The sequence below is a fragment of the Dufourea novaeangliae genome, unplaced genomic scaffold (assembly GCF_001272555.1).
Source record: "Dufourea novaeangliae isolate 0120121106 unplaced genomic scaffold, ASM127255v1 scaffold14, whole genome shotgun sequence".
Taxonomy (NCBI): domain Eukaryota; kingdom Metazoa; phylum Arthropoda; class Insecta; order Hymenoptera; family Halictidae; genus Dufourea; species Dufourea novaeangliae.
In genome coordinates, this window is record NW_015373890.1 from 3,551,717 (window position 1) to 3,573,981 (window position 22,265).

Genomic DNA, 22,265 nt, shown 5'->3' on the forward strand with positions numbered 1-22,265 from the left:
AAATTTACTGGAGTACTAAAATAGAGTATCTCTGTGGATCGTTAAGGCTTAATACTCATCGGCACAACTAATATTGGAGTAAGAGATATTCTTATCCTGGGTATTTCGAGTTCAGTGAAATCAGATTAGTCTGATTCATTGACCTGCGAAATATCGCAGTTGCTCGAAGTGGGGCGAATCAACAACAGGGGTCGACTGGGCCGGTTGGACAGAGGATAGTAGAATACCTTTGGGTAGTTATCTATGCAGGGAAACCGCAGCCACGGCCGACCACCTGCTCCAATTACCCTTGTTAAGGGCATGTCACCCCTCTCCCCCATTCTGCGAGCGCGTACCAGGCCTTCGCTTTCATCTCGGTCCGTTCCCTATGAAAATATACACGCGTCACCTGTACACTTCACGACGACAGCAGAGACAAGGCTATGATATAGCTTTCGTGACTGAAAACACAAAGCTCACCGCAGGGAAAATGTCGACGACGGGAAGGGAGCAAGTGTCAGGGGGACTACAAAAAAAAAAAAGGTCATGGAGTATCGTAAAAAACTAAATTGGTTCAGTGAAATTTAATCTTGATCAGAAATGACTGATCTGTACGCGGACAGAAAATGGGGTAAAAAGAAAAGATGAATGTTAGGTCGTTCGGAAAGTTCGTGCAGTTTTAAAAATGCAATGTTCTTACTAAAATAATTCTTAATACGTACTTACTATCTGGAAGCTATAGGTGCTCGAACTGATGCTGCTCAACTTAAATACAGTAAATTCCGGATGAGTGTTTGAAGGCTCCTCGGCACTGACAAGGAGACGTCCCCAGGTGTAACGCTGACTTTTTAATGACGTGTAGCACAGTGATACAGCTTTGAATTCTAAACCCAATAATATTTGTTTCTGCAGCTAATGACCATTAATTTATAAAATATTTAATGTTCAGTGCCAAGGAACTATGGAACACTCATCGAGGATTTCCTGTATAAGTATGTCGTTAAATAGCAAAACTATGTATTTAAGGGTTAATGCATCCACTAACATAAAGTGATAAGAACATTGCAAAATATGCAGTCAGTATAAAACGTCCTGTTTTCTCTAGTTAAAAGTATTTTAATACTTATAAACGGAAGCGTACGTTTTTCCAAAGTTATATCACCAATTTTTTCAAACGTGAGTTCCAGAATTTCGAAATTGTATAAATTTTTAAACCAACCAAGTAAGGTAGACATATAATACCTGATAGCAAGTAGACAAATAATGTCAATACTCTCCTCGATGAAAGCACCAGCCCGTTCGATTTTTCTCCGAAGAAAGGCACTGTGTGTAGGGTATACTTTCGTTGATGTCTTGCTCCGTTCTCCAGGCACGATCGCACCGAAGTCAAAATGACAGCTTCGAAAATAATTTTACAGGGAGAAAGGGGCCGAACGCCTATCCGCGAGGCGAAAAAGGAAACGTGTCGTGGTTTCAGGTTCGAAGACATTCGACGACGCCGTCGACTCTTCGATAATAGCTTCCTGAAAGTGTGTAACCGCTTTGGTACGAAGGCATCAAGTGGTCGCAGCTTCTTCTCCCGTAAAAGTTTCGGAAAGTTTCCCCGCGACAGCTCAAGTCGATTGACGTTCTTCGATCGCGAACTTCGTCGACGATCCTACAAAGGGACGAGTCCGAACTTCGTTCGACGACACTTGTCCTAACCTTTTCTACTTTGGCCCGTAGTTAGGACCATGTTGCTCCCGTCCGAACGATAATTGCATTATATCGAAAAACATATAATAAGCTAAACTTTCACTGTGTACAAACGCGTGTATTCATTATAGCTTCCATTGGTAGTCACACAACAGCAATAAAGGGACTTCCATTAAGATGTGTCATTTTAAATTTCGCGCTATTTTTTATTTGTGAATGTTAGAGCTGTCATTCGTCGAGGCGTGAGTAGTAAAGACTGTACTGTTAACAAAAATGAGACGATACACGCTTGCACAACGTATTCAAATTGTGAAAATTCACTATAAAAATGATGAAAATTTCGCGGAGACAATTGGTAAATGTCATACTCTTTTCTGTCGAAATAAAAATCCTTGTTTGGATCTCCTCCAAGTTTTGGATGTAAAGAACTCAAAGCGTGCTCGGCCGGTCAGATCTGTTGAAAATATCGCAGCTGTAGCTGAAAATGTTGCAGCAGATCCGAATTTATCGATTTCAAGGAGTTCCCAACAATTGGGTATCGAACAAACTAGCCTGCACCGTATATTGCACAAAGATCTGAGCCTAAAGGCTTACAAAGTCCAACTGACACAAGAAATTATGCCAGCAGATCAACAATTGCATTATTACGCTAGAAATATCCCGAATGAATAATTTCTCGAAATGGAGACTTCAATTGGCTGCCCAAATCATGCGACCTAACACCATTAGACTTTTTTCTTCGAGGCTACCTCAAAGATAAGGTCTACTCCAATGCTTCAGCAACTATTGAAGCACTAAAATACAATATCAAAGCTGTGATTCGCGAAATCGAGCCGAATTTGTGCGAAAACAATTATGAAAAATTTTCGCAATTTTTCCACACAGAGTAGGTGTCTTAATATTTATAACTGGCAATTTATACGCGTAGGGCCGAAAGCGTTATCTTCTCCTTAACCTCGTCCTAAACCCCGATTAACGTCAGCTCAATATTTATGTAGACGATCTGTGAAAATAAAGAATCACCGATGGAAACCGTAATTCCCACACTTTTATTGACTTTTAATAACTAGGACTGACTGTCTTCCGACAGACAACTCCAGGGTACAGAGTCCTCTGACCCGTCTTCCACAAACAGAACGACGTTTCATGAAGTCCGATTTCAGTACCAGAACCCGCGGGAAAATATTGCTTTACGATTTTCCACGGACTAACCGGTCCAGCGAGGTTGGCGCTCATGAATTGAAATTTAAAGACTGTGAAACAACCCAGACCGCTGACTGAGAAAGCTTTGAATTTCTAGAGGAATATTTCCGTTTTCGTTTGAAACTTATTGGAGAAAATTTTAAATTTTCATTATGTGAATTTAAGGTCGCAACAACGTCTTGGTTATTAGCGACCACAGTCGACGGTTGTAGCATATTTCACAATTGTTTAAACTCTCTCCAGAAAGTTATCTATGTTCCCAATTTCTTTAAAGAGTTGCACCCACTTCTGGACGAATGCCTTCGACTTCCTATGTGCCTTTGCGGCTTGCCCGAAGGATAATTTTGGTCCTTTCAAACGATCAACGAAAAACACTGCTTTATAACGCTTGAGACATTTAATATTCATTGTCCACAAAGTCAACTTGCACGAAATTAATGATTAGCGTGGTGACAAAGAAGACATTGAACAAAAGACCTGAATCCAAGTTTTCAAACGCTTTAAGATAGATGGCGCTGCAATTAACCGTTTCACAAATTAAAATTAACAATAAGCCAGCTTAATGGCGCCATTTTCACAAAATAATTCCATATAAGTCCGTTCGAATATTATAATTAGCCTGCGGATTTTTGTGCAAAATCACATTTTAGGAGGTTGTTTATAAAGACAAAAACAAAAGTGGGAATTTCTTTCTTCCTTTAAGTATCTTATTGGGCTCAAAAGGAAATAGAAAACTCGTTGCATCTGATGAAAGTTTTGTCCTTCATTGTATTTCACAGAAACCTATAGGCTACAAATGCATAAAATCCGCAGTCTAGTTATAATTGTTCAAATCCGTTTACTACCGCCATCTTTGAAATATGTCGCCACGGCAGTTCGCACACGATAGCGATAATACACCGTCGTCTCGTGGAAACTACGAGCTAATTTGTTGCAACCCAGGGCAAAATGCGCCCTCGGCCCCGGTGTAAACCACTTCGCTGGTTATGATTCAATCAAGTGTAAACCCAGAAGCAGCTGGATTAGACCGCGCGGCGCATGTAAATTCCACGATACGCAGTGACTTTCTCAGGGTAGGTACGTGTACCGTCCTAGGCCGTAATCCACCCACCGCCGTCGTTCATCTTCCCGCAGCGCGTCTCCTAAATTGACGCCAGTAATTCACAGGTAATACGGCTCGCATGGTCAGAACGTGACAACGAAAACACTTAACGTGGAACAGGGACGCAATTCAAAGAGGGGTGGACAGATTGTCAATCCGATCGATTTCGGAGCATACTCACCAATCGGAATTAATACAATGGGAATTATCTTTGTTTGGGTGGAATAGATTATAGACTCGTGTGTCTGATCATGTTATCGAACATCTAGTGTGAGATTGGTACACCAGCATAAGCTCCGAGAAAAGATATATTATGTTATAGAAGATTTTACGTAGGATACAGTAAAATTCTGATAATAGTCCCCAATGGGTCGACAGTCTCGATAGTTTGGCATGCGTAGCCTCGAACATGACCATGCCCCACAAACGTCATTCAGCAACCATCGCGATGGTAATAGGTTTAAAAGATTAAATTGCATACATATATCTTATATTTAAATTTTTTTTGTTTTTGTTAATAAATAGCATTACTATATTTTACCATGGCAATTTTTAAAATTTACCTAGCTTTGGCGAATTATAGGTACAGTCCAATAATCTAGCATATTAAGTCCCGGTCGTACCGGAGTATCGAAATTTTACTGTAAATAGTTATAATATTGTTGATGCTTTTAGGTGTAAATTATGACATTTTGGAAAAATTATGCCATCTGTTTGGAAGTACTGCAAATAGCTTTCTCGAGACTTTAATTGTTACCACTTAGAATATCAGGATATGTTAATACTTCCAGCAGCAAAATACGTTTTCCTTGAAGTCTCTGATTTGTAATAGATGAAACATTGTCGGTAAAATTATTCAGAGAATGTTTACAGAATAGATATTGAGGAAGATTCTATATGTTACGTAAACACAGTTTCGCCCATTCTACGTGTTATATCGAAACCGTATTCTCAGAGTAAAAGGATATAAATATTACAAATACACTGTTAAAGTGTTGTCTTTTATCCTTTCGGTACGTTCGTCAACTATGGTCGACGGTCAACAATTTTTATTTAACACGTCACTAGTATCCAAACTACAAAACTACATAGACTGACAGAATTACAACCTCTAGATTCTCGACTACCGATCTTCTATTCCAACAACATTAGATTCTTAACCACTGATTCTCTAGTCCACCATCTCTAAATTCTCCACTACTGGCTTTCTGTTTCGCCAACTGTAGATGCTCAGCCACTGATCCTCTAGTTCACAAGGTTTAGATTCTCAGCCACGGATACTCTAGTCAATCAACTGTAGATTCTCGACTATTAGCTCTCTATTCTACTAGATCTAGATTCTCAGCTACTGATTCTGCAGTATGCCAGGTACAGATTCTCAACTATTGAGTCCCTATTCTGTCAGCTCTAGTTTCTCGACCACTGATCCTCTAATCGGAGGTCTAATCATCAGGTCTAGATTCTTAAAAACTGATACTTTAGTCCACCAGCTCTAGATTCCCAGCCACTAATTCCGAGTAACGCGTCTAAACCGACCTCCCTCCCCCATCATCAAAATCGTTAAGAACAATTCTCCCGTCATTATTTACTGTACTGGCAGACAAAGTATGTGTATACATGATCCTCCAACTGTTTCAAGCAACGTAGTATACAAATCTCAACCCCGTGAATGTTTGTGCTCCGTTCCCAGCTATTCAGAATCCTTCCGCTCGTGAAACCCAACGATAGCACCCCGGGCTACAACGAACGCGTGCATGTAACGCGTAACAAGAATGACACTCACGGTTCGCGTTAAGAGTACTGGATGGATTTCGTCACGGGCTGCGCTGGTATTTCTTTGGCACAAAGCAGCCTCCGCCCAGCGTTAGTTCATCTAACCGTCGTCGTGTCGTGTCGAGTTCTCGAGTGGATACTCGCAAGTTACCCGGCAACTTCCGTCGACGGGATCCTTCTGCATTTCCCCCACTTGAGGCCATTCGGGGCGCACTGATCCCGAACGGAACGGCTTGTCTTAGCCAGCGAAACCAATTACCAGGCCACGGCATATGCCGCAGCGCGCCCGTCGCTCGCGTTTCCACGTGAATGTCGGAAATCAGCCCCGAGCGAGATTTTCTGCGGGGCGCGACCGCCGAAAACAGCGCAGTGGCGTGTCTGCTCGCGCGACAGACACCTTGGAAAATTGCGGATCGCGTAGCGGAAGCGGTTTAGAAAATTGTTTTTCCGCTGACGCGCCTTTATGCATGGCATTTTAGTTGGTAGACAGAGTCGCCTGTGGAAGCGTGCAAGATGGAATGTAGCGAGATCTCCGTTGTGCGTTGCAACGAAAAGAGTGGATATAGAAATTTTGTAGGTAATAGAATACCTCGTTCTTCCTGCTGTTGGTCGTTTCGTGTGGTTGCGCGTATACTCTGTTGGTTGGAAATCGAGATTTGTCAGTGGAGATAGGAGTCATTCTTCTGTAATGATTTTCTAGGTTTATGAAACAGCTGAAGGATGTAATTATCAGGGAATATAGGGGAAGGTTGTCGAATTTGGACCATCGAATATTTTTATCAAATTAAATGTAACTACTATAATACATCATTATTTGACAAGCAAAGTTTTCCAACTAGCAGGTACCGATTTTAATGAAACTTTGTGGGATTGTAGCGGGCATCGAGTTATGTAACGAACAATTTTTCTTATCGGCTGACCCTTACTTTGAGGAACTGAATCCACCCCTTAAAGTTTGCCGAATTTTTCGTTTTTTTTTCAGTAAATCTTGTTAACTGTAACAAATGGGAACAAACATTTAATGGGCGAGTGTCGTGGTTTTTTAAGGACAATATGTTTGTTACAAACAAATTGTATTTTAGACAATTTGTTAGCAGTATATTATTGTACATAAAAAACCACGCCCATTAAAAGATTCTTCCTATCTCTTACGGTTAACACAATAAACTGAAAAGAAAAAACGAAAAATTCGGCAAACTTTAAGGGGTTGTTTCACCCCCTTAAACTGAGAATCGGTCGATAAAAGAATTGTTCCTTGCATAATTCGATGCCCTCTACAATCCCGCACAGTTTCATTAAAATCGAGACCTAGGGATTGGGACACCTTCCTTGTGAGTCAAAACACAATTTTGAAGGAAAAAACATAAATTGTCTGACTCCATTGTAATATAAGTATCAATATAATCGTAATAAATAATTAATAAAAATATTAATTATTCTAATAATAACATAACCATAATCAGTGAGAGAGTACGAAAGAACATGGTTAGATATAAATTATAATAAAAGTGAAAAACATAATTACAAAGTAAGAAGAAAAAATAAAATAATACCATATTTGAACATTTTCAAACGAGGATAAAATCATGAGGGATCAGTTGCTTAGAGAGGAATTAATAATATTTTATAAGAAACTATTAAATAAATTTCCCTCCACTCGAAGCCTTGCTATTGATTAATTTATTATGTAATGTATTCAATATGTTTTCAGTTTTCACTGCAGAATCAAGAGAAAGTAATGATAAAAACGTGAACAAACGTTTTCATCGGAAAAGTTCTCAGATGCTGCCATATTTTCGAAGCTCGAATCTGCATGGCGCTTCATTCAAACGGTGAACAGAAGTTGGCGTGACACTTTGCCGTTCACTTTGTCGGAAAATCAGCATATTTTTGCATAAAATCGTTCCGGAGCGTACCGTCGCTGTTTTATTATGCGATAATCGGTCATCCAAAACGAGATTCAAAATTTTCACGTCAAAATGCTAGCGACTTCAGCCCTCTCGCTTCTTCATTCTAATACTTTGACAATTTTGTGTCAGTTTTTACATTAAAGAAGTCTCTGTGTTTAAATAATGAAGGTGTGCTAGACGAATTCACGAGAATAAAAGTTATGGAAATAAAGAAGTAAGGTGGCTCCCGCAAATTTGTAATTAAATATAAATTTAGTAGAAAGTGTAACAGGACATACATAAAAGCTTTCGATGCATATATCTCCACAGACTACAACATATCCAAGTGTCAACAAAATGCGAAATGTTAGTTAAAAAATTGTCCGATATCGCGTGGGATGCCCCACATAGAGATAATACGATAATAAAAAATACAAATGAATAAAAACACATCAACGATCTATACAAAAATATACAGTTCCATTTAAAAAAGGCGACCTTGAATTCTTTGAAACACCTCCACTTCCGGAGCAGACATATGCGCCACCTGACACATCACACGAAACCATTTAAACTTACCTAACGAAATTTTCTTCTACCTTCTACCGTTTTAAAGACATAGATTGTCCCAGTTACGTGGAACACCCTGTACATCTTTCGTCTCCTTTTCAGATGATGATTCTCTTCCTCATTCCTCCTCCTACTGTTCGAAGCACGCGTTCCTTACCATCTCTTTCTACACTCACGTCACTCGGTGTCCTTCGCGATTAGCGTTGTGTACGGGGAAGTCCCCCTCCCATTTTTCGTTCCGCCGTTTTTCCTGAAGTCAATGGCGTCTTGTAGTATAAAAAATACGACGCGACCATCGGGACCGTAATGTCTCTGCGTTCTCTTACGATGATGGTCACGCGCGGTAGTTCTCGCTGGTTCGTTCGGGCGTGCATCCTCTTGACGATTCTCGTCGCCTTCTGCACGGCACAAGGTGAGAGGATTGTTCGTTGGATTAGACAGATTCATCAGTGACTGTCCATTTTAATGAAGAACAACGTACAATAGGTAAAAAATAAGTATTCGCACACCCTTTCAAACAGAACAACTTTTTTAAAATTGCGCCAAGTGACTTGAGTTTCTAAGTGAAGTTAGAAAGATCAATAAACTAAATGATGAGAAAAAAAAAAAATTTTTTAAAGTCTATTTTAAAGCGTGTGCGAATACATTTTTTACCTTCTGTATATTCGTGACAGACAGTTGTTATTTGTGACGCGTGATTGTGTTATATCGTAAATCTTGTGATTATTAAAATGTCTAGTTATAAACATATGCCATGAATAATTATTAAACTGAAACGCAAATGATTTCCTTTAGGCTTGAACCAATTCCGTTGTCGATGATGAAGGTAGTAATTGATCAAATTGTGAAGATGGATCGTTCGATTATAATTTATAATGCGTGTTAATCATTTGTTAACGATGTGCTAACACTTATACGATTCGATGTTGCTCCTTCCTTAGTAACGAGTAAATTTTCATTTTGTATACCTATACTTGCTGATCACTTTTTTATTACTTCAGTATGAACGATAATAATAACAGTGATGTACTTCCCACGTTGTTGAAACGTTGTGATAAATTTTATTTAATGAATTATACTTTTTAAGTTAATATTTTATTTCATACGTGACAGTATAATGTATTATTCTTATTTTTATTGGATTTGTTATATGAGGGTAACCATACATAACACATTAATAAATGATAGTAATATAAACAATTGTACTAATAATGTGTTAGTATATTATGCAATATACTAATGGACAAGTCTATACACATTTTTTTTATTAATAATCAATATCAATGCCAACATATGTATTCAAAATCATACGTGAAAGGTCGAATGTTCTTTGTAAATAAATAAATGGAGTTGTTTGTATTATCTTCATTTATCGAATGTGGTTTATCATCGCTTCAAAGCAAGGTCAAATAGTATACTACGTGTTTGTATGAAATTTTTTATCTCATATAATTTATTATGTATTCTATAACAAATACATGCATTTCACTTGTTAGTTGTTATTCGTGAATGAAATTGAAATTTGTATAATTATCAATATTTATCAATTACCTTTGAGAATCGTTAGTGTGACATGACAAATCTAACATGTATAACAAATAGAATTTGACAAAACATTTCGTTCCTGTTATATTATGATTCTAATAATTTCGTTCATTTTATGTTCAAAGAAACCAAGGATGAATCAGAGTGTCCAGGACCTCTGAAATACTACAAGTCACTTGATTGTACTCCAGTATACAAAAATCCTACTGACCGTTGTCCTGAGTCGTATGACTGTAGCCATTTGACGAAACTGTCAAAGGACAAGTGTTACGTGAATGGCCACGAATATAGTATAAATGAAACTTTAAGAGAGGAAGACGCAAATCCTTGCGATATAGGCTGCCGTTGTCTGAAGAGTTACTCTGACGAGTGAGTACACTTAAATTATTTTTGTTTTATAACTTCAAGAACTTTACAATTGGTCCAGTAAGGACATTCGGTAAATTGTTTTAGCAGTATTGTCTTTATATCACGTAGACACTTTGTCATTATATTTTCATGAAAACGTGACCAACAGATTCGTGGGATTTTCCTGGTAAAAATAAAACCAAAATACGACGTCATTCGAACTATTCTTAATTCTACTAATTTATATATTAATTAATATGTCGGAACAGTATTGTTATTTTGACGAAAGTCTTTACTAATACACAGCAATTTCTACAGTTCCCCACGTTCGCACAATTTATGTATTCTTGGAAAATTTCTCCTTTTCGAAAGAATCATTAATTGATCTCCAACTGATTTACTATTACATCATTGTGCTGTAACATTTTATTCTGAATTGTTAGCAGTGTAGCCGTCTTTATATGCGCGATAGTAGACTGTTTCCATGGGTCATCTAAACCAGGCTGTTTCTTCAGAAGGTCGCCCAATCTGTGTTGTGCAGGAGAGGAAGTTTGTAGTAAGTAAATTTCGTGTAGTAAACCATATTACAGATTAATATAAACATTAATTTTTCTCACGCCTATATAATAACTTACTTCAGTATAGTTGTTCGTGAAAACTAAGAAATTGGAGATCAACGTAGAAATCAATTTTTCCTGGCAACCATGAAATAATTTACTCCAATGTGGTATGTTATGAAAACGATCACAGTGTCAGACATGTTTCGGCTTTGAATTTAAGTTTATCTTCCTACGCCTTGTGTTTGTCATATAATTTATACAGATTGTTGCACTTACATTGTTTGGCACAAGGACATCTCTTTTCGGAGTCCCTTCCGTGAGCATTTCCGTCAACAATTTGAAACTAATTTCCTTTTTTTTTTATGATGTTGATCAATTAGGAACATATAATAATATTAAGAATACCAATATACAGGGTGTCCCCGAAATCGTGGTACAACAGGCCGGGTGGTGATTCCACATGAAAAAATAAGTCGAAAATATAGAATAACATCTCTTCCTTTAAAGCTTCCTTTTCAAAATAATCGAATTTGCAAATCTGCTGGATACGCGTGCAATTGAGTAGGACTTGGCTAACGCGTCTGTTCATTGCATTCCGTTTCTACTTACTAGTATAACGAATACATACATTTCAGACTAACTTCGAACGAAAGAAATTTATCCTTTTCTTGATTCATTTGTTTCTTATAGAATCTGATAATAGTAATGATGAATTCTAATCAAGAATTCCTTGTTTCTATAATAAGGTAGCTATATAATTTCAATTGAAATAATTTTTTAAAACATAACTAATTTTCTTATTTATTTAATAACACTTTAGTAAACACTACGTTTAGTAGAATATGTTAGATTCATTGGTAAAGTTAATAATAAGAGCCTCTATTAGAGAGAGTTTCAACTTATGTGCCCGGTTCACAAACATTTTGATGTAACATTTTTAGCATCAAATTTAAGGTATTGACATAATCACAATTATTACAATAAATGAATGAAAAAGAAACGAATTTATTGTAATCTTCAGTGGAAGACAAAGAGAGGGCAACTTGCGAGGTAGACGGCAAGGTATACAAAGACGGTGACCACTTCGAAATAAAATCTGATCCGGAGCTGAGTTGTTATTGCATGCCAGGGTACAAAGGTAATATCAATCAAACAAAATACCAATACAACTAATTTAAATTCTCTATAAATCCATTTGCATTTGGAAGATTTGTTCCAATACATTATCTAAATTTTATACTGTATTCTGTTAATAACTGTAATCTCATATGTTTCTTTCTACCTTCTACCTGAAATTATTCTTTGTAGTGCTACATAATATAATCTATTCTTTACTTTATCTTTATTCCACAAGTCACAATTAAGCGAAAAATATGTGACAAATTAATTATAACAATTTCGTCAACTTCCTTAGTATGAATTCCAAACTACCACACCAAAATAAACTTACCAATAAAAAGAAGCATAGTTTGTATATGTTACTTCAAATCAACAAAAATTATATTCCGTAAAACGTAAAAGATTATCAAATTGTACAGTGAATTTATTACATATCAACAAGCTTTTATTGAAATGAGTATATAAGGAATGTAATGGTAGTTCGAATAGGAAAACTTTTTCACCGTTAATTTCTCTATTAGGTGAAAATGTTGAACCCTTCTGCAAGAGGCCAAATCACGATTACTGCAGTCCATTGTTCCGATATGCTGCCAACGTATACAATGGATGTGCGCCCGTCTATTACGATACCCAGAATCCGCGAACGTCTTGCAGCGCGTACTCTAGATGTCGTAAGTTTTTAATAATGACTGCATGTACATTATTACACTGCACTATCAAAAAAATTATTTCTTTAAATAAATCATTCTGTTTTTGCAGCAAATGAGAACGACACTATTATCCGCAATCACGACAGCTCTAAATCCATTGACACAGGTATGTAATTTCAGTAAAATAAATAACTCATGATTTATAAATTGTAAGAAAAACAATTCAATAGTATTTTAACTGTTCTAACAACGAACGTAAACACGCTTACGTTTAATATTCTTCAGATGCATTAACGTGATAATGAATTAACGTCAGAACTGAGTAAGCTGTGCACTGGATAGTTACCAAATTGGAATCTGTCACTTACTAGGTCAGAACCAGAACTGTTAATAGACTATATTGTAATCTACGGGAACATTATCTACAATTTAACTACAACTATGTAGAACTTATCGAGACATTAGAATTTGAACAGAAATTGACTACATTTTAGAACAATTGTAGACATTCTACTGACAATTTAATTATTTGTATTTGAATGTGAACAGTTCAATCCACAGTTGGTGACACCGGTGAAAACTGTTAATAATTGTTTTTCATAAAATTATAACCAAATAGACTACTCGACAAAAACAATATTTCATACGTAATGACCCTAATAGATTAACCAGAAGCACCTTGATTTTTCAGATGAAAGTAAAACGTGTCGTTTCGGTGACATGATCATGAACATTGGTGACGAACTGAACGAGGGAACCGACTACTCTTCTAATTGCATGAAATGCGTGTGCGAAGTACCACCAGTACCAACATGTCAACGACGGCCGTACAACGAATGCTAAAACAGAAAGTCTGTCACATTCAACAAAAAATGAATCCAATCGTGCCACTTACAATAATTATTTACTCTTAATCCTCGATAACATTAAGTTCGTACGCCACCGGTAGGGAGAAATCTATTTCTCTAAATTTCTTTTACTCGAAACACGTTTTTTTTTCATGCTAACTGTCTGCCATTAAAAATAGGAAATTAGTAAATTAAAATATAAACGAAAAACCTGCTGCTACGTTTTAAGCCTCAGAAACCACACTCCAACGCAGCATACGTAAACACCACGCTAGTGCAAATTGGGATATTGAATTTTTGATGATCATAAACTTCAAGAGAATAACAGCAAATTGAACTTATATTTTTTACGGTAATATTTTCTCGGCGATTCAATGGTAATAATTGCAAAAGTGGAAAATAAGTTTTTAACTGTGAAAATTTGTTATAAAGAAATGGTAAAAACAAAACGAACGGACGAAACAATGTTTTGCAGGTGCAAATTCGCACTAGTGTAGTGTCTGAAGGTTAAAATTACGAAAAAAAAGTATGATGTATTCACGGTCCGTGGCCTTGAAGGTTAAAAGGAAGAGCCTTGTGTAACTTCGAAAGACAACGTGTGAAGAATACGACATCGAATACGTGTGATATAAGTGGCGTGCCAAAAGAATGGGACTACAATGTTTTCGTAATAACTTTTAGATTCGAAATTGTACAAACGTTCTGACAATACAAAACACTCATTTGATATTAACGCATAAGTGCATAAGGATAAACAATTTCTGAGAAAGGTATGATGATAGATATTTATTAATATTAACAATGAGGGTGTGTAAAAATATCGGGGCCAAGACTAGTTTTCAATGTAAATTACAAACATTTTTCAAACGCAAATAAAAAGTGTTCATGTTTTCTAACACCTATAAACGATAATTATGTTTAATATGTCGCAGCCATGCCTTTGCCTACCCTTTGTAAACATTTCGTGCTGTACATTGGAACACATCTAATGATATCTACTGATCACGTTTTGTGGTTCACCCTGTATATCAACACCTTTCCAGACACGTAGAGCCCTCTGAGCTCAGCTCGCTTGTATCTATCGAGTAGTCGTTAACGCCCGATTTCGTGGCTGGTATCTAAGGGAACTTATAATAAAGTTGTGCTCCCCCTCCCTCCACGCTCGACGAATCACGCCTTAACGGCGTTTATCCGGTCCCCATATCGTTAGTTACGAGTGTTCGGTTGCACGCATTCGGAATCGACGTGATTCTGGTCGGCAGGACGTGCCATAGTCCCAGATACTGTCCCCTACATTTCTCTCGAATCCTGCAGCCACGAGAGAGCGGAGAGAGCCGTTGCACCGCTCTCGGGATTACGATCGGCTGCAACCACCCTCGAACAGAGAGACCGACACGGTATAATCTGCTGATTTTATCTGCACGGCTATTCATCCGACGCGGATTCACCGGTGAGCCCCGATTTCGCGAACGACTTATTTTCGGGGAAAGGATGACAATCGCGCGACGTCCCTCATATACAGGGTGTCTCAGCTAACTTGATCACCTCGAATAATGATGTAACGATACACTTTATGAAAATTTTGAGGGGTGGAACTTAAATGGCATCAAGGGAATGACCTAGTTTTTGTACCGTAGATCGATAGAGTATCAAATTTGGAGTAAAAATGTCTTGACCTTCATAGGTCCTAAACCCAATAGTTAACGATATATTTAGAAAATAATTTTTAATACGTACTTACTATCTGGAAGCTATAGGTTCTCGAACTGATGACCCTCAACTTCAATACAGTGATTATTTTTGTAAATATCCAGTTAATTATTAGATTTAGAAGGTATGAAGGTTAACACATTTTTACTTAGAATTTAGTATTCTGTCGACCTGGTGTACAAAAAATAGGTAATTCCGTTAAAAAAAATAAAGATGACCTTGAAATCTCTGAAATGCCTCCACTCACAAAAAAAGGACGTACCTTATAATATGCGCCCCTTGATGCCATTTAAAGTTCCATGTCTCAAAATTTTTTTAAAGTATACCATTAAGTCATTATTCGAGGTGATCAAGTTAGTTAAGACACCCTGTATACCTGGGGGCCAGAATGTTTACGGAGCACGGATATTACGCAATCTTGATGGAAAATCGGGTACGCAGTGGGTCTCGTCTGCCTTGATTAGTTAAAATACTGCTTTGTAATCAGATCAAGCTACAATTACCGTTCATAAGTATTCGGACACTGACACTTCCGTCCAAAGCAGACTGGACTCTAGGTTGTCTCGTGGAATATGAAAATGGAAACAGAGATGGAATGTTCTGAATTCATTTTACTAACGTATTTTACTTTTATACACCGCGTGGCATAACTATAAAACCACTCTAAAATTTTCAATCCTTATGCATTGTGGTTAAAATAAAAACGAACCAGGTATGTCATGTTTGAAATTACGTTGAGAAATAATGTATGCAAAAATTTCTATTCTATTCTCGGGTCGATCATCAATAGTCTGTGTGAATTTTGCAAGAAGACGGTGTTATCGTCGTAAATCCTGATACGTGTATATTACAATCTGGAAGTTGGGAGTCACGTGTCATTGAAAATAAAAATATTATACTTCGTGCGACACGTTACGAAAAATAATACGTGCTTGGGGATTCATAGAAGAAAGGCTGTAGAGTATTAGAATAGCTGTGGGAACAACTTTCTGTATACTAAGAAATTTAAAGTGATCCTAAAACTTTCAAATGGCAGCGTATGTTTCAAACCTCTATAGTTTAAATTCTTCACTCAGTTTTTTCAACTTTGTTCTCTAAGTCGCACAGAAACAAACTCTGATTAAAATGTCGTATTAATTTTCAATTATTATTCTACCATCGCGAATCATCACTAGTTTTTTTCCATATTAAAAATATACAAATGTTTCACGTTTATATTCTGGTAACTTTTGTAAAATAACTGCAAACAACATGACATAAGTAATATAATTTTGTGTAAAAAGAGCCGAATAAATATACATTCATAAATGTTCTCTTGAAAAAAATATAAAATTTCATAAATCATTTTGTTCATTAAGGGTTTTAATGCACTAAAAAAAAATTAATACCTTTTTGTTTACACCAATTACGATTTAGAATAAAAGTTCCATTCTCTTTGTAAATAATCCTAAAAGTTCCTTTTCATTAGAAAAACAGTTTTTTAAAACTATGCTTCATTTTAAAAAGTAAATCATAATCCCTCTTAAAAAATTATTAACAGACAGGTACACTTTATTTTGTTTCTAATGTCATAAATCGTTGAAAATGTATGCGTTTTGTTAACAGAAGCTGTTAATCGTATTTCAAATTATATTGCAATATTAAATATTACGGAAAAATTTTTAACTCTGGGAAGGGAGGGGTTGGGGCAAAATCCAATTTTTTTCTTGTAGGGTGGGGCAAAAGCCACTTTTTTCCGTCCCGGCTACGCTCATGCCTACGAAAAAAATACGAGTCGGAAATATTTTTTCGACTCGATTTCGTTCGCTGGCCGAGCCACCGCAAGAATATCATTCCGCGCAGATTTATTCCCATCTCGCGCTGAATAATCGACATCCGCCGGGCGGATCGATTCTTTACACGCCCTAAAATCTGTCTGGCTCACCGGGCGTCTACGTAGCCGAGGTATATAACGCGAGACCGTCTTTGTCCCCGTTTCTCAACGGTGACGCCCGTGTCGACGTCTGCTACTGCACAGTTTTGGGTCTGAAATTACATGCAGGGGACGGCTCGTCGGATTTGATAGAAACGGACGGGGGATTTTTCAGGTCGAAACAGATTAAAGGAGACGCTCCGGTTTAGTAGGAAAATGTTTCATTTCCCATTTTATTGAAAGAGAAGTCGTACCCGTTTTACTGATTCGACGAGGATTTTAGTGCAAATGATTTCTTTTCAATTTGTTTATTTATCGTCGCATCGACTAAGAGTTACTAGCAACTACAATTACCAATTATTTATATGAGTTATCCAGTAATTACAAAAATATAATGTGATACATAATGTGTCTTACGTATCTGTATATGTATATAAGGAATGGTTAGAATATAGGCTAATATAGTTTATCATGGTTAATTACAGAGTTTTTTTAGGTCTGCGTCGTAGATGAATGATAAAACTTTTATGGTTTCTTCTGTTTTATCCAAGCAAACCTTTTTTTCTCAATCTATAAATACGGAAACTACTCCAATTAATCGAAGAAACAAAACTACTACTAACAAGCATAATACAACTGAACATTATCATCGCTAATAACCTTCTGTAATTGCTGCGACATAAAAGAATGAGAGAAAGAAATAACTTTCATAAGTTTAATCGTGCGTTTACATTGTCCTTGGTCCAATACAATCCACGGTGGAAGAAAATAATTTTTCCAAATTAACCTTTTCACAAATTACTGTCTGCAAATACGAATTCGTATAAACATCATTGTCATGTCAATATAAATTAAAATATGCATTCCAGTTGTTAAAAATATTATTTGATCATTATATAAAAGGGTGAATATGCAATCTCATTCAGTCAAGTAGTACGAGCGTTCATTAAACGATGGGAAAAACGAAGAATCAGCAGAATTAGGAAGAATGTGAAGGAAAATCTCGTTCTAACCATGGAAATCAGTTTTGCTCATTCCCCAAAATCAACGATTTGAATTCCTGCCGCTATCTTTGCGTTCGCGTTGTACGCCGCAGGCGGACGAAACTTCGGTGAAACTTCTTAAACTCGAGAGCGAGACTGCGATAGTGGACACGGCCGAGCCGATCCTCGTGGAAACAGGTGTAACAAAAACGCGGACGGGAACGGGGGAACGAAGGCCGAATGTTTTAAAAGTTCCTCACAATTTCTGGCCAGGTCCAATTTGAATTTTAAAAGTGGTGGTAAATTACATAATATGACATTTAATGCGGGTTTAATGAAAATTCATGGTTCGCGGAAATATCAAGAATGTAATTATACTTGGACGTTTATCTTGAGGAATGCACACGAAGGAACATTTCGTAGTAAAAGCACACCATCCACTGAAGTTAAAGTAACTAATGTTCATTCGTGACATTGTCACCGTTGTAATTGCGAGTATATGCTAATTATTGCTTTAACTGCTGTATAATGAGAATAGTTCATGCTTACGTTAGACCTTGCTTTATCTATCGATTCGTTAAATCTAAGTAATTACTTACATAATCTAACTTTTATACAAAAATTAAGAATTCCTTTAAATATTGACAATGAAGTAGATTTTAATTATTTGTCATGTATTAGCCTGGTATATAAGGTGTGGCTGGAAATGTGATCCAACCGGACAGAAGATCATTGTCCATGCAAAAATAAGTCTTAAATGATATCACAGTCTACCAAATGTACACTTTACTACATTGTAAAGTGCATAAAGGTGTTTTAAAAAAACCTTACTCGTAAATAAAACGCCCAATACTTCTTGAATTTTTAATTCTATAAGAACAAAGAATTAATCAAATATGTCATATTTCCAATAAAAAGTTTATTACATCAAAAATCAACTAAACATTTTTTAATGTTTTGACTGTAACCTTCAGATAGCATCGACTATTTGGTCGTTAACGTTGAAGATTAGCCTGTGTTTAATTTAATTGCGATTATACTACCTGTTCACAGGGCAAAGTGACTAATTCTACTGTTTGAATTTTGTAATAATACCGATCGTATTACGTATAAAATTTTCAGTTTCCAGACGCTAGGGAGCTATACTTTGAAACTACCGATTTCAGACCGCTTGGCGTCCCATGGATAACTCTTTCTGGCTTATACCAGACGTTGAGAGCCCAACCATACTATCTCAGACACCATCGCAAACTTCTAATTGAGAGAATAAGCAGACACGGTCCCCTGATAATTGAAAATTTAATGTCAGAACAAATGGCCGTGGAAAATAAAATCGAGAAGGGGCGAACTTTTTGGAGCGAGTTCAACGATTTTCCCTTATTGCCAGCCCCCACCCCCCTTTCTCATCGTGAAGCCATGGAAGATATTCTTAGTCAGAAGATCTCCAAACTTTTACGACTTTCCACGCATTCAAAAATGTTATCCGAGTATCGAGACGCTTTTTCTTGCATTGCGTTTAAGTCACCGTAATCAGTATCTATCAGTTTTCGCTCTGGTAGTTTGAATGCACTGGTGTATTTATTTATCACTGGGATAAGTTGTAAGTAATATTACTTAGAAAAGTTGTAAGCAATAAACGGTTATAAGTAGACTGCACATCTTTATGCAAATATTGATTTTTGTGGACTAATTTGCAAAGATTGGAGACTAATAGGTATTTCATAGCCCCATTAAGACGTCTATAAGAATAGACAGAAAAAAAAAAGTGGACTTTATTAAAAGTTTGACTCTACTGAGTTCTAGACAATCGTCTACGCAAATATAAATGTATAAAATCTGCGACCTGGTAATAAGTGATAAGGGCATGAAACAAACGAGACCTCTCTGAATTTTTCTTTTGCATTTCGTATGACAGAAAAGTTACCAGTTTTTCGATTTGTTTTATTTTTATTATTTTTTCTGAACATATATTCTGACAGAGGATCAAAAGCTGTATAAGACCGAATACATTAAGATTTTAAGTTGATGTTAAGATATAATAAAAATATAAAGAATCAGAAAAATGGTCAATTTTTTGTTTGCTACTCTATCTAAACTGCATATATCAAATTAATTTATAACTCACACTGATAAAGAATACAATTAAAAATTAAATTCTGAGGTTGGTTAGTTTGACTCGAACAATAGACCAGGTTTAAGTAAAGAAATGTAAAGGAACCGCGAACTATTGTTGATACCAGAAAAAATTACAAAAAGCTCTTAAAATTCTAAAATATAAAAATGTTAGGTCTTGTAAAAAATCATTTTACAAAAAGTTACGAAACAATAACGTTGCAAATTTCGGAACAAAATCTGTTCCAAATGATTGACATGTGCAATTTTTGTGCTATCACGGACAAGCAAAAATTTCAGCAACCGGTTCGGCACAGCGAACAATTTTCCGGGACTTTTTCCGCCCGAGTATAGCTTCGTAATCGCCTTAGAGACGCTTTAACGACTACGGTAAACTTCATACTTCGGTAAGCTAGCGACGTAACGTCGTCTATTAATTGACTTACGAATTAACCATAAAAAACTGAAGTAAAAGCTACCGGTGGAAAATTTATCCGCGTGCATTACAAGCAGGATCATTCAACGCAGAAGAGTTTCACGTTATGGCGTCGACTTAACTTCGGTGCTTCGTTTTGAATTATTGGCACGGCACGAAACGTTTATGCAAAGCAATTCTTTTTATGAGCTAATCTGCTAGAACGATAGTTACACAGACGTTTGTTCGCTTCATTAAGGGCTTTATTTGGTGTGTTATAAGACAAAAAGGAGGCAGAGGTATTTACACTTTTCGTTTACTATTTTGTGTACCTCTGTATACTCTATAATTATACAAAAATGACAGTACAGTTGCTACAATGTAGTATAAGTACGTGTAATTACGTTCTTCCCCAAACACGTGTTTGACAATTATTAGTTTTTAAGTATGTAATTCGAAAAGCAGTGGTATCTCCTTACACATATTATAGAGTATACAAGTAGACTGTGGATTTTATACATTTATCGTATATTGGATTGTCTAAAACAAAGCAGAGTTAACCTTTTAATAAAGTTCACCGTAGTTACTATTTTCTTTTGACTCCTATAAAGCCTCAATACGACTATCAAATTCTTACTGGACTCTAAATTTTGTAAATCAGTCCACAAAAATCGATATTGAAGGTGTTTGATTTTCACGTATTGTTCCGTCGTAGACCGAAACGACGGTTATACAATCAGACGATACCGTTACTTTTTATTATTTTATTCCTTCTTTCAGTCAATTTATATATTTTCAAGACCGACCCTTTGCAATTTCGATTTCGTTGACAAAGGGAAATCAAGAACAGACAGTCGAAAAGATTCATTCAGTCGAAAACATTCATTAGAAAACACTCGTTCGCAAACATTCGGTCGCAAAACACACTCGTTCGACAAGAGTCACACGGACTCAAGACATTCACGTACTCGTATCGACAAGAGTCAAACGAACTCAATTCATTCGCATTAACTCGTAATCGAACAGTCATTCGACAACAATCATTCGGAACCTCGCACTCGTTACGACTAGAGTCACACGGACTCAATTCATTCGACAACATTCGCATCACGATTCGTCAGCTCCAACGGTCGAGCAATTATTCGTTTTTCTCACTAGAGAAATTGAAACAGTTGTCTAATATTAATTTGGCGGGCAACAGTCGCAACCGGACGCGTACCACGACGGTCGAGCCTGGAATTTACAACTCCAGGCGGATTCGAAAGAGAAATCCACGCGGACGGACGCGACACGTATTTTCCCAAAATTCAGTGGGTTTTTGGTAGATTGTAGATGCTAACGGGTACCGCTCGATTCGATCGAGAATGGAATATATCTTATATTCAAACACGTTTAAATAGACAAACGATGGAATACGAAACGGTCATTCTGATCGGACGAGGATCGGAAAGAGGATCCATTAAAAGTGGCTTAGAAAGACTTCGCGCATCGACGATAAACTTAACTGAGAGGGATCTCTCGGCACAGTCCACACGCTTAAAACGCTTTTAGTTCCGGGGAATGTTCTCGCAAATAAGTTCCTGAGGACGAAAAAGAACAACGCTCCCGTGTACGTTCGCGCGAAAGTGCGCAGAAGCTTCGTCCAGCTGAAATTTTCCGAAGAGATTTTCCACGGCGTGGATCGCGTTTTCCGGGCGGACTAACTCCCCCGACGGGTGGCCTCGGATTTCGTTGGATTTTATTCCGGAGAAATTCGCATTCGAGTGGAACGCGAAATCGCTGCCGCACAGACTGTCTACTGATACTACATACAGGGTGAGTCACCTAAGACTGTCACCTTAAATATCTCCGT

The 22,265-nt window shown here is 36.9% G+C and overlaps 1 protein-coding gene across 1 annotated transcript; it reads left to right on the forward strand.

Moving 5' to 3' along the window:
- The first annotated feature begins 1,947 nt into the window (after positions 1–1,947).
- LOC107186142 lies at positions 1,948–14,183 on the forward strand. Its single transcript, XM_015573957.1, has 7 exons — positions 1,948–2,233; positions 9,882–10,125; positions 10,548–10,660; positions 11,686–11,802; positions 12,305–12,454; positions 12,543–12,599; positions 13,125–14,183. The coding sequence occupies exons 1-7, from the start codon at positions 1,948–1,950 to the stop codon at positions 13,274–13,276; spliced, it is 1,119 nt and encodes a 372-aa protein (XP_015429443.1). The 3' UTR covers positions 13,277–14,183.
- The last annotated feature ends 8,082 nt before the right edge of the window (positions 14,184–22,265 follow it).

What these genes read in the sequence shown, in the direction of transcription:
- LOC107186142 (XM_015573957.1), top strand. Translation starts at nt 1,948, where the DNA reads ATGAGACGATACACGCTTGCACAACGTATTCAAATTGTGAAAATTCAC. An exon ending in TGCAGGAGAGGAAGTTTGTA is followed by an intron (nt 10,661 to 11,685) that starts GTAAGTAAATTT and finishes TGTAATCTTCAG; the next exon opens with TGGAAGACAAAGAGAGGGCA. An exon ending in CAGCGCGTACTCTAGATGTC is followed by an intron (nt 12,455 to 12,542) that starts GTAAGTTTTTAA and finishes CTGTTTTTGCAG; the next exon opens with CAAATGAGAACGACACTATT.